Source organism: Elephas maximus, chromosome 19 (assembly GCF_024166365.1).
Source record: "Elephas maximus indicus isolate mEleMax1 chromosome 19, mEleMax1 primary haplotype, whole genome shotgun sequence".
NCBI lineage: Eukaryota > Metazoa > Chordata > Mammalia > Proboscidea > Elephantidae > Elephas > Elephas maximus.
This window is the reverse complement of record NC_064837.1, coordinates 55,708,130-55,720,988: the sequence shown is the minus strand read 5'-3', so window position 1 is coordinate 55,720,988 and position 12,859 is coordinate 55,708,130. Positions and strand designations below refer to the sequence as shown.

The window sequence follows — 12,859 nt, the reverse complement described above, 5'->3', positions numbered from 1 at the left end:
AAATCTAAGGAAATGCTAATACTCTGATAAGCAAGGCAAGAAATGAAGTGAGACATTAACCTCTAGCTGTGGCTGCTTTCCCAGGGCACAATGAGATAAAAAGCAGCAGCAGCAGGTATGAAAAGAAGAGTCTATATCCTTTAAAGGAGCCTATTGGGATTTATGGTATAAAGCTCAGTACAGACCAGTGTGGAAAGACTTTAATATCAAGTTTGGAGTTTCATTTCTGGTATTAAGGAAAATGAATATTTTGGGACAGGATGAAAAAAGTATTTTAAAAGACTGGTCTAATAACTGCCAAAGAGAATTAGAGATGGTTGAAACTAACATCAAAGATACCAGCTGGAGGCTATCCCATTAATCCTGGAAATGAATGAGGACACCGACTCGTGGTAACAGTGGGAAAGGAAGACAAGCTACACAGTTCTTAGAGCACTTAGTGGTTATTCATGATTTAAAGAGACAGAGGCAGAAGAGGACTCTGTGGGTAAGGACTTTAAGAGAAATAACCTGGGATACAGCAAAATGATGTGGTATTCCTAGAAAAAATGAGCAAATAACAACTTTGCAAGATGATTAAAAAAAAAAAAACCATTGCACTCAAGTAGATTCTGACTCATAGCGACCCTACAGGACACGGCAGAACTGCCCCATAGAGTTTCCAAGTTGTGCCTGGGGGATTTGAACTGCCAACCTTTTGGTTAGCAGCTGTAGCTCTTAACCACTATGCCACAAGAGTTTCTTTCAAGATGAGAGGACACGTGAATTTATTTAAACTGTCTTCTTGGCAAATTAGGTTCATAAAATACAAACATTGACTCTCAACTCTAATATTAAGTTGTGTAACAGGACCCAACAAGTTCCACTCACATTTAAAACCTTTAAAGGTACATTTTCAGAAAGTGTGTGGCTTTCATAAGGTATTGGGCATAATTACACAGATTAAACAATGATTATCAAGAAGCGTCCAACTGATTCGATCAAGGCTGTTATAGGTGGGTCCCATAAAGTATTCATTAAGGTAATGAATGCAATATTTAGATAAAAATAAGATGTAAACAAAGAAAAAACAGGAGATTTTATAATTACCAAAAGGTTTAACTAAAGGCACTACAATCTTCTGGCCCAAACAATTACTTGTTTTTAGCATCCTTACCTGGTACCCTTTCTCCCAAAATTGATTGATAAAGAGCAATAAAAACGTTAGAATCACAGTCTTCAAGTGCATGTATCCGCAGGTGTATGTGACATTTCAAAAGAAGGTTATTGGCAATGGTTACCCACTCTGTTGGGAAAAGAGGGGAAAAGATCAACCTCAAATAGCATTAGAAAAAGTTACATACGTACTTTTAAAAACCAACAACCCCCCACCAAAACACTGAACTCTGTAGAAGATAAAGAATTTGATAGTTACAGAATTTCAAAGACCCTCCTAGGCATTTTAAAAGAAATATTTAATTTTGGGGGATGACTTCCAGGGAGCAATAATTTCAGTGTAGTCAACACTATGGGGTAAGTCCAATTTTTACTGTTGCAATCTGAAATCTTTGGTTATTTATGCATAGTTTTTTTTTTTTTTTAATAAGCCTTATATGTATTTTTTTTACAGAAGCCTTATTTAGGTAAAACATATTTACAAGTAAATAGGAATATTATGTAATAAAAACTAATTAATGGATGTTGCTTCACATTCCCAGTAGTACTGGACATGTTTTTACCCAATTCTCTTGTGCAAGTCAGGATTTCTCTGGTGCCCAAATAGGTGGTAATTAACCTAAGCTGTTAATCACTACTGCATTTTGTTAGTTTTTTAAATTACTGTATTTGATGTATATGAAAGGAAAATATGGGAACTACATAAACACATCCCCGTATCCATGACCTAAGGTCAGAACTAGCACATCACCAATACTGTTGAAGTTCTCTGTGTACCACCCTGTCCTTCCAACCCCTCTTCCCCAAGATACTTCTGGGATTAGCAAAGTGTTTCAAAAGTTTTCTCAACCAAAGGTAACTGAGAAAGCTGGAAATACTTGTTTCCTAAAATGATAAGCCATCAAGTGGAAACCAGCATTATTCAGTACTAGATATATCTTCATTATGTTCTTGAAACAAATGAGTATTATTGTGGGGGGGGGGTGTGGAGGAATAGAAATTTCTCTATCACTACTGTTTTCCTTCAAAGCGCACTACTCCTTCTCCCCATTTCCCATGGTTGACAAAACCATGACAACTGGTTTGTACGCTGTCCTGGAGAAAGCGTCCTAGACAACCGAATCAATTGCCTTCCAAAGCCGGTGCTAGACAAAGCCGGTATCTAGAGGGCACTAGAAAGAAAAAAAACCTCAGGGCTTCGAACCGATTCATCCCCCTGTTGAGAATTTGCATTTTCACCCCAGATATACTGAACTAGAATCTCCATTTTAACAAGATCCCCAGGTAAGTCTTAAGTATGTTAAAGTGTAGATTCTGACCCAGTATATCTGGGGTGAAAATGCAAATTCTTACGGGGTCGAACAGGAACGAACGGTTCGAGGCCCTGAAAAAAAAAAAAAAAAAAAACCACTGTTCTATATTGGGGAAACCCTGGAGGCACAGTGGTTAAAAGCTAGACTGCTGACCAAAAGGTTGGCAGTTCAATCCACCAGGCGCTCCTTGGAAACCCTATGGGGGCAGTCTGACTCCCTATAAATCAGAATCGACTGGACGGCATTGGCTTTGGTTTTTTATACTACATTAACAGGGACCTTAACAGATCTTAAAAGTGCTACTCTTCAAAAGTTCACTGGCAGATACGTAAGCTGCATAAGCGCTGGGTGGCTATGGGAGTACACCTACGAACGAAAAAAAGAGCACTACTCCTCAAAAACTCAATACAAATACAGGTACGGCCTCAGTCCTCGCAATGTAAGGACATCGACAGCCAGATACTCCAGAGAAGTCGGGAGACGATCTTTTCTGACTGCTGTTTTTGCGATCTGCATGCGGGTGTGTTGGCGGCTTCGTCAAAGAGCCCTCTCTCCCCCACCCCAAATCGCTGTTCCACCGTCACGAAGCAGAGAGCGGTGCTGGGACTCTTATCTCTGGCACCCGCAGACTGCGACGGGATATGTGACAATCATGAATCTCGCAGGCAGCCTAGACTTAGGTTCGGCCCGGCCCGAGGCCTCAAAGTGGCCTGGGGCGTTCGGGGAGTCGGACCGCTTCACTCCACACACAGCACGGCGCCAGGGCGAGACTCACCAGGCTCTGAGCCGGCCATGTCGCGGAAGCAGGTCGTCGCCGGGCTCCCAGCCGGGCGCGTGGGAGACGGTGTCCTGGAAGGGCCGCACAGCACAGACACACAAAAACGAGAGGGAAGTGTGGATAAAGAGGTGTAAAAGAGGGAGGGACGTTAAAACGGCTTCTCGCTGCTGATTGGTCATTGGAGGAGCACTCGCTTTCACCGCACGTGCCTCGGCGGCGGTTTGCGGGATCTAGATAACATTCTCCGCGGGCAAGAGCCTGCCAAGAGGTTCTTAAGTCGGTGAGTTTGACAGGTTAGGTCACCCACCCGCCTTGACCGGTCACCGGGGGAATTACAACGACACTTCCGGTGAGTTATTTGATTGTGTATTCCTCCGCTGACTGGGAAGTAGTGCGGCAATTCACCCGGTGGGCGGGGAAGCCAGTCACGTGATAAGATCAAGCCCCGCCTTCCCTTGTTTGGTTTTGGGCGTGAGGGCTGTTTGGAGACGTAAACATTTCCAGGTGGGGAGAGTAGGTTGTCCTGTAGTGGACGCTTGATTTTCTGGGTTGGACCTGGAAAAGGTTGAGGTGGATTGCTTAAGGTGTGTAAAGAGGAGAAAAAGGCGAAGTTTTAAGGAAATACAGGATGGGGCATTTCAGTGGCGGACGGGTCCAAATATGAAAGGGGAGAAAAACGTATGGCCCCAATGGATGGACTCGGAGGGGGAGGGGTGAGAACATGGCGGATTCCGGAACGCAGGCGGGCGTTGCGGCCTCTGCGCAGGGGGCGGGGCGATTAGGTCATAGAGCGGTTCCCAGCATCCTTTGCGGTGGAGGAGGCGGTCCAGACTATAAAACCGGCTGCCGGGAGGCGGCCGGCACCTCATTCATTTCCATCGGCCTTTCGTTATTCAGCTCTAGGTCTTGCTGTCGCCGTCTCTCCGCCGCTGACGCCCACGCAAGGGTTCGCCGTCGCCGAAGCCACCCCTAAGAGACTCTCCGCACCGGCTTTTTTCGCTTCGTTCCCCACCAACCGCAACCATTGACGCCATGTCAGGTTATTCGAGTGACCGAGACCGCGGCCGGGACCGAGGGTGAGTATGGGAACCGACCTGTCAGGCCCGACGAGTGGGGGATGGGCGGGAAGTGGGTGGCGGGGGCGCCGCCATCGGCACATCGGCTTTTTCGGCCTACGCCGAGGTCTTCTTAGTTAAGGGTTTGCGCCGTTGTGGTAGTTTTCTAAAACCGGTTAGGGAGGACTTGCTTATTAACGGCCTTCAAGCTGCCTTTTTTTTCTCCCCCGCCCCTGGAGCGGGGGCGGCGCGCCCTCGGCGATTTTGCAGTTGGGAGAATTCGGAGGCGTGTATCGCGAGGGGGAGGAAAACGGGATGCCTCGGGGTGGATCAAGTAGCCTCGGTTAGATGCACCCTTCCGGGAGGTGTTTTAGGGGTTCAGGGAATTCTGTGGAAGCGAGGGGCCCGCTTCCGCAGCCATTGAGGCGGTGAAGGCAGGAGGGTGGCTGGCGCCGCCGGATTCGCCCATGTGGCTGCGCCGCGGGTACAAAATGCCGGCCTCCGACATGGCGGCGGCGCCTTTGTTACCCCGCCCGGCGGAGGAGCTCAAAATGGCAGCGTCGAGAAAATGTGGCGCAGAGAGAAATGCGAGACAAAGGGGAAAGCGCCGCCCCAGCGGGAACGCCGCCCGACCGACTCCGCCCGGGCGGGACTCCTCCCCCGGTAGTCGCCGGCTCCTCCTCCTTTTTTTCCTTGTGTTATATAATTTACCTACCTTGATGGGGAGCTTTCCCAAGGGACACCCCCAACCCCCAACTCGATTCCCTTGCATAAGGGTCCCCGAGGCACCGTCCCCGTTGTTTTCTTTTTATTATGTCTCTGTGTTATCGATTGTTAAAACCAAAGTTAAAAAATAGGGGTATAAATAACATTTGTCTTGGGCTTGTCCTTTTTTGTATCATTTCGTTTCCTGGATGTTTAATTTCTAAACTGGTGGGAACCACCATAGTTACAAGCTATTGTCTATCCATCTAATCGGAACTTCCAGCATTTTGGTAGCCAGTTTCTGACATAATAAGTTGGGGGCTGTTTAGTGTTCTTAATTATGTGTATTTGAGATGATAGCAACTGAGATACACAATGGTAACCCTGATTGTTGAATGACAGCTAAGTGTAGTTTTAGGCTTTGTGTTCCTTAAGTCTGATTTGAGTGAGCTTTAGCAGGTGCTAAGAGATGGTAAATAAGTCTTTCAGCCCATAGGTAGAGATTGGAAGTCTGAATTATTCTGTAATTTCAGGTTTGGGGCACCTCGATTTGGAGGAAGCAGGGCAGGGCCCCTGTCTGGAAAGAAGTTTGGAAATCCTGGGGAGAAGCTAGTTAAAAAGAAGTGGAATCTTGACGAACTGCCCAAATTTGAGAAGAATTTTTACCAAGAACACCCTGATTTGGCTAGGCGCACAGCGGTGAGTAATTTCATATGGCTTCATCAGGCTATGGAACCCAGTAACGGCTTCTGGTAATAAGAAGCTGAGTGCAAGTGTCTTGCAAATGACTAGATTTGGGGAGATTCATACCTTCCAAGTTGATAATAGGGGAAAGCTGTGTGATTCACTTTTGGAAACAGGTGGCTTTGAATTTTCCTTGGAACAGTTATCTTAGGATAATAGGTGGTTTTTACGTGTTTTAAATACGGTTTTTGTACATGAATCTAGATTTTAAAATCACTCACTTTAAAGTAGCAAATCGTAAGTTTAGGGGCTTTCTAGTTGCATATTTAGTTAGGGTGGGTTGTTAGGAGACTTACGAGATTAATGTTGTTTTGCAGCAAGATGTGGAGACATACAGAAGAAGTAAGGAAATTACAGTTAGAGGCCACAACTGCCCGAAGCCAGTTTTGAATTTTTATGAGGCAAACTTTCCTGGTAAGTGTTTGTTCTGAATTTCACATTTACTATTTCTTTGTCTTGGCATTACTGAGTTTTGTTAAATTGCTGTCGCTATTTACAGCAAATGTTATGGATGTGATTGCAAGACAGAACTTTACTGAACCTACTGCTATTCAAGCTCAGGGATGGCCAGTTGCTTTAAGTGGATTGGATATGGTTGGAGTAGCACAGACTGGATCCGGGAAAACGTTGTCTGTAAGTTTTGAGAGAGCACTTTTGCATACCCTGTGGTATGTGCTAGAGAAAATGGCTTTGGAATTAAAAGACCCTGGGAGTATTTTAACAAAACTTCTGTTTTTTCCTCTGTTTTTCCCCACCCACAACAGTACTTGCTGCCTGCCATCGTCCACATCAATCATCAGCCGTTCCTAGAAAGAGGTGATGGGCCTATTGTAAGTATGTACTTCATGAAGTTCCATAGTAAGGAGGATATAGAAATTTGTAGAATATAGAGAAAAACAAGATAATTGGTGGTTTCGCGTAGAGAGATTAGTTGGAAACTCTGCTGTTTTGGCTTTTGGACAGCACTGTTGAGGAAACGGAAACCCTGGTGGCGTAGTGGTTAAGTGCTACGGCTGTTGACCAAGAGGTCATTATTTAAAATCCACCAGGAGCTCCTTGGAAACTCTTTCGGGGCAGCCTACTCTGTCCCATGGTGTCGCTATGAGTCAGAATCGACGGCAGTGGGTGGGTTATTGAGGAAATGATTTCCAGCATAACACTAATAAATTCACAATTGAAGATGAGAGTCCAGGTCTTTGCTAAAAGTTGTTTGTTTTTCCTTAGTGCTTGGTGCTGGCGCCAACTCGGGAACTGGCCCAACAGGTACAGCAGGTAGCTGCTGAATACTGTAGAGCATGTCGTTTGAAGTCTACTTGCATCTATGGTGGAGCTCCCAAAGGACCACAGATACGTGATTTGGAGAGAGGTATGTAGTAGGAGAGCTCCTGTTTGTCATCGTGAAGCTAAAAATTCTAAGTGCTGTAGTTAAATTTATGTATTTAATCGAAGGTGTGGAAATCTGTATCGCAACACCTGGAAGACTAATTGACTTCTTAGAGTGTGGGAAAACCAATCTGAGAAGAACAACTTACCTTGTCCTTGATGAAGCAGATAGAATGCTCGATATGGGCTTTGAACCCCAAATAAGGAAGATTGTGGATCAGATAAGAGTAAGTGCCTTTAAACATTGTTTTTTCAAATTCAGTTCTTGAATTGTGTGTTAGACCACAATACTAATTTTTCATCCGAAAAATTTTTTTAGCCTGATAGGCAAACCCTAATGTGGAGTGCGACTTGGCCAAAAGAAGTAAGACAGCTTGCTGAAGACTTCCTGAAAGATTACATTCATATAAACATTGGTGCACTAGAACTGAGCGCAAACCACAACATCCTTCAGATCGTGGATGTGTGTCATGATGTGGAAAAGGATGAAAAGTAAGTTTCTTATAAGTTTTATTAACTCTGAAAATAACTTCACTGTGCAAATTAAGTCACTGTCACACAAGCAATTTTCTTAAAAATGATTTTTAGTTGAATAGAATCTGAATATGTTCATTTAAAGCTTCTCTGCCATTTTTTCTGAAAATCTGTTGAATGTTTCAGGTAGTTGGTTCGTGACTTACTCCTGTAGGAAAGGGAACGTATCTGTTCTGTTTTACTTAAGGACCAAGGGTAGAACTGCTTCATAAGTGGTTCAGCAGCTGTTCCCTCTTTGACTTGTAGGCGTGAAAATTGAGCTTCATGATTTCACTGAGCACAAATTTAATTTGGACCGTGAACGTCTTTGAATCAGTTTTTTTCTTTTTTCTAGACTTATTCGTCTAATGGAAGAGATCATGAGTGAGAAGGAGAATAAAACTATTGTTTTTGTTGAAACCAAAAGAAGATGTGATGAACTTACCAGAAAAATGAGGAGAGATGGGTATGTGGGCTTTCTCCAGCGAAGCAGGTTTATTTTAGTTGGGGAAGGAATAAACTTACATCAGTAGTAGTGAGTTCGGATTTTATAGATGGAAATTGCCTATTAGTATAGGGGAAACTATGTGTTCATTATTTCAAATGAGGTTAAAGGGGTGTGTGACCAGAAGCGGTTAAACACAAGACTGGAATGCTCTATTAGGTTTCAGATGTGAGTTTACTAATACAGCTCATTTTTAACTTAGGTGGCCTGCCATGGGTATCCATGGTGATAAAAGTCAGCAGGAGCGAGACTGGGTTCTAAATGGTAAGTATTTCAAATGAAGATTTTTCTTTCTTTGATGTTGCATTCTGTTGCGGTTAATGTTCATATATGTGCCTTTTTTTGCAGAATTCAAACATGGAAAAGCTCCTATTCTGATTGCTACAGATGTGGCCTCCAGAGGGCTAGGTTAGTACAAACTCGCATTCATGGCTTGGTTTCCCAGAAGATCTCCATACAATTTTTTTAAAGAAAGTTTATTGCTTTCTTTAACCTCTGCATTTTTTCTAAGTTTTTTTTTTCACATAAAGGTGCAGTCTTTGTGGCAAGGCCTAGGCATGACAATCGGAGGACTCGAGGGGGATGGAGGACTAGTGATCGGCTGGCTGCTTCCAGTCGATTAGAGAGGTGAAAAGCTGAAAGTGTGCCAGTAATCTTCAAAAGGCAGAACATACCACCTCTGCCCCGTAAACTGTTCTCTCCGGGGGGGAAAATGGAAGTTACCCTCACAGTTCACTGCCGTGGTATTTCTTCTGTCCCATGCTTTGCATGACTGCCATGGTACAGCATTGTTTCAAACTGTTTCCTGTGATCTGTGGGTCTTTGAGTTTCAGTGAGTTTGCTGAAATGTCGAAGAAATATTTGCAAACTTCAATGTTCAATGAAATTTTTGTTCAAGTTTGAAATGGAGAGAGCAGCTTTAAAAGGTACTAAGCCTTTTACAAATTGGTGAGTACTGGCACATAAGCTCTAGAGCAGGAGCACCTTCTCACACTTTAGACAGTGGGAAAAGGAAGAAGTGCTTTGAAAGTTCCTCCCTCACCTACACAGTAGTCGTCATGTCGAGACCTGCCAGAGAGAGACACATTCTCAAGTGAATCCTGGCTTCTTGGAAGCGCTTGCCTAGACGAGACACAGTGCATAAAAACAACTTTTGGGGGACAGGTATGTTTTTCTTGCAGCTGCGGTTGTAAGGTCTTGGCAAGACGAGCAGTGTGGCCAGAATTTTGAACTTCTGATGAGCGTGTAACGCAAAGGACCACGTACATTTTTGTTTAAAGGTCCTCAAAAAGAGCACATGAAGAGGTTGCTGTGAACTTTTAAGTGGCCCTACTGCGCAGAAGCAATCAGATGTCACTTGATGATCTGTAAGGGGACTTCCCGATTTGGAAATGTATTAGGGAATGCACAATTCTTTTGGTAGGCTTTATCACTGGGTGGGTGATGAGACGTAAAAAGCTATGTGCTTTTCTTAATCTTTCTTTTCTTTTTTTTTTTTTTCCCTCAACCTCAATGGTATTCCTACAGAGAATGGATAACCATTTTAACTGTATTTTTTGCAGCCCGTACCTTCTTGGGAATACAATTGTCTAACTTTTTATTTTTGGTCTGGCTGTTGTGGTGTGCAAAACTCTGTACATTGCCATTTTGCCACACTGCAACACCTTACAGATGTGGAAGATGTGAAATTTGTCATCAATTATGACTACCCTAACTCCTCAGAGGATTATATTCATCGAATTGGAAGAACTGCTCGCAGTACCAAAACAGGCACAGCATACACTTTCTTTACACCTAATAACATAAAGCAAGTGAACGATCTTATTTCTGTGCTTCGAGAAGCTAATCAAGCAATTAATCCCAAGTTGCTTCAGTTGGTCGAAGACAGAGGGTCAGGTAAGACTAATTTCTGATAAGAAATGATGAATTGGGGTCACATGGTTGTCTGAAACAGTTTAAATGAGACCGGAGGGTGAGTAAAATCTTAAATGTGAATTTCAAGCAATCAAACGGAGAGATTGTAAATGGTTCATACTTATAGTGGATAGAGCTACCTAATTTCCTCTGTCATAATGTTAATTTGTGTCATAAAAATAACCAATTTGTAATTATTTTTGACAGGTCGTTCCAGGGGTAGAGGAGGCATGAAGGATGACCGCCGGGACAGATACTCTGCAGGCAAAAGGGGTGGATTCAATACTTTCAGAGACAGGGAAAATTATGACAGAGGTTATTCTAGTCTGCTTAAGAGAGATTTTGGGGCAAAAACTGAGAACGGTGTTTACAGTGCTGCTGCAAATTACACCAATGGGAGCTTTGGAAGTAATTTTGTGTCTGCTGGTATACAGACCAGTTTTAGGACTGGTAATCCAACAGGGACTTACCAGAACGGTTATGATAGCACTCAGCAATATGGAACTAGTGTTCCAAATATGCACAATGGTATGAACCAACAGGCGGCATATGCCTATCCTGCTACTGCAGCTGCACCTATGATTGGTTATCCAATGCCAACAGGATATTCTCAATAAGACTTTAGAGGTATATGTAAATGTCTGTTTTTCATAATTGCTCTTTATATTGTGTGTTATCAGACGAGATAGTTATTTAAGAAACATGGGAAATGCAGAAATGACTGCAGTGCAGCAGTAATTATGGTGCACTTTTTCGCTATTTAAGTTGGATATTTCTCTACATTCCTGAAACAATTTTTAGGTTTTTTTTGTACTAGAAAATGCAGGCAGTGTTTTCACAAAAGTAAATGTACAGTGATTTGAAATACAATAAATGAAGGCAATGCATGGCCTTCCAATAAAAAATATTTGAAGACTGAATTAAGTGGAAATTGTACTTTATTTTATATGTAATGTGTGAAACTTGGCTTAATGGTTTTTTTTTTTATTTAATCGTACAAGCTAAAATCGACTGTTTCCTTTCCATTTAATTTTGGGAGGCGGGAGAGAGAGGGCTCTAAAAGCTCTTTTTGATAGGGATCTATTCGTATTGTACACGTTAAAATGGGATTGATGCTGATAATTTCAGTCTAAATTGCATAAAGGCTTTCTGTCCGTTGCTCTCAACCTTAGGCAAGTGATTTTAACAACCCTGTTTTTCTTATTAACAGAATGGTTAAATGTTAAATAGTAAAGTAGATGTGAACTTAACTGATTGTATAGTTCTACCCTGAAACTGCTTAGTGTGGGAACAACATGGATGACTTTGTTCCCTTTGCAAAGTTTGTTATTTGAGAATCTCCAAATAACTTCCTCAGAAACACATACGGGCTTTTGGCTCTATTGTGAATAACCAAAATGTTGAACAAAGCTGAAAGATGTGGTTTAGCCCTGAAAAATGGCCAAATTTGAGTCTCTATAACGGACCGAATTTGTTTTTAGTGTCCTTAGTGCAGGCTATACGTAAATTGTAGTCCTTACAGGCTTTTTGGGGCTCTTAGCTGTAGTCACACGTGGAGTCAAGAATGTCCTTCCAGTAATTCAGGGAATTCTAGACGCCTTGAAACTATGATCTATTCATTGAAATTAACACAAGGAAAACCCTCACCAAAATGAAAGCTTCATTAAGAGAAGGCAACAACCAAAAGCATAGGGAATATAGCATAAGTCTTCATGTGAGGTTCAACATGGGTTTATTGCTAGAGAGATCCAGGGGAATTAACCCACCAATCTCAACTTTCCTAATGCTTTATTTCAGTAATTTTTTAGAAGTAGGTCTGAGTGTTTTTCCAGAGCGTCTGGTATGTGTTTTTGTCAGGAGAGGTGAGGTCTTAATGAGACTTCATTTAAAGTCTGATTATCAACCAGAGGTTTTACTTGGTATTATTGCCTTATCTCAAAATAAAAGATTAGAAATAATTTGGGCGGTGGGAGTGCTATTTCCAGAACAAATAACATTCAAAAGTGATTTCGCCCCTCTAGTAGCAATAGCTCTCAACATCATGGTTAGTCAAAATTCATTCCAAATTATAAGAGGCTTTCAGGGTAGGTTGGAGCGTTTATTACATATTTTACGGTTCAATGTCTTATGGGGGCCTTTTAATTTGTAAATACAGAAGTGGTTGTGGGGCTGCAGAAAACATTTATCTTGCAAGTAAGTTTTAAAGGCAGTCAACTTTTTAGCATGCATGTTGTGTCCAGCCTGTGGTTGTCTTAATTAATAAATGTGCTTTTTCTCCCCGTTCTCTTTTTTTTTTGCGTATAGGCCTCTTCCCTGGGTTGGGTTTGAGTGGAAACACCTTTTAGTGTTCAAGTTTGCAATTAACATGACTGCTTTCCAGCAGTACTGCTTATTTTTTCCCCTCTTTACAAGCATTTGTTCCTGTGCTTGTGTCCTAGACACTTACACATGATCAAAAATCTATTGAATTAGCTCTGTTGCTATTACCCCCTTTTCATGAACTGCCCCTTCTTGGTTGTCCAGTGAAGTCTACTAGGTTGTCCTTTCGCCTGGACTATTAAGTCTTTCATGGTTTCCATAACCACTTTTAAGGGAATCGTGGACTTTGGGATCAGCCATTGTCCTGAATTTGGGCTGTAGCACTTTTCTGCAATCTAGTCTCTTCTGTTAAAACAGAGATTGTACATGTCAAGTGTCAGATAATCATGGGTCACTATTTTAAGTAGGTAGGTTTAAGTTTTGTTGGCATGTTTTGATGTCAAACCCTTAGAAGGGTCTTCTGGTAAAAGTTGCC

General features: G+C 42.4%; 2 protein-coding genes across 3 annotated transcripts in view; one reads left to right on the top strand and one right to left on the bottom strand.

The window, feature by feature from the left end:
* CEP95 (centrosomal protein 95) overlaps positions 1 to 3,584 on the bottom strand; it is a 30,103-nt gene extending 26,519 nt beyond the window's left edge. For both annotated transcript variants that reach the window (XR_007514232.1, XM_049861469.1), the window contains exons 1-2: positions 3,244 to 3,584; positions 1,157 to 1,285 (exon numbers count right to left, since the gene is read on the bottom strand). Coding sequence is in view for 1 of the 2 variants with exons in the window: in XM_049861469.1 (XP_049717426.1) it covers positions 1,157 to 1,285; positions 3,244 to 3,262 (148 nt within the window). In the remaining variant the exon portion in view is untranslated. The remainder of the gene's footprint in view (positions 1 to 1,156; positions 1,286 to 3,243) is intronic.
* A 509-nt stretch (positions 3,585 to 4,093) lies between these two features.
* Positions 4,094 to 10,985, top strand: DDX5 (DEAD-box helicase 5). The gene is made up of 13 exons (XM_049860188.1): positions 4,094 to 4,322; positions 5,540 to 5,705; positions 6,068 to 6,164; positions 6,250 to 6,383; positions 6,515 to 6,580; positions 6,975 to 7,116; positions 7,200 to 7,360; positions 7,453 to 7,625; positions 8,002 to 8,112; positions 8,354 to 8,415; positions 8,500 to 8,559; positions 9,823 to 10,047; positions 10,273 to 10,985. The coding sequence occupies exons 1-13, from the start codon at positions 4,279 to 4,281 to the stop codon at positions 10,680 to 10,682; spliced, it is 1,851 nt and encodes a 616-aa protein (XP_049716145.1). The 5' UTR covers positions 4,094 to 4,278; the 3' UTR covers positions 10,683 to 10,985.
* Positions 10,986 to 12,859: the final 1,874 nt, after the last annotated feature.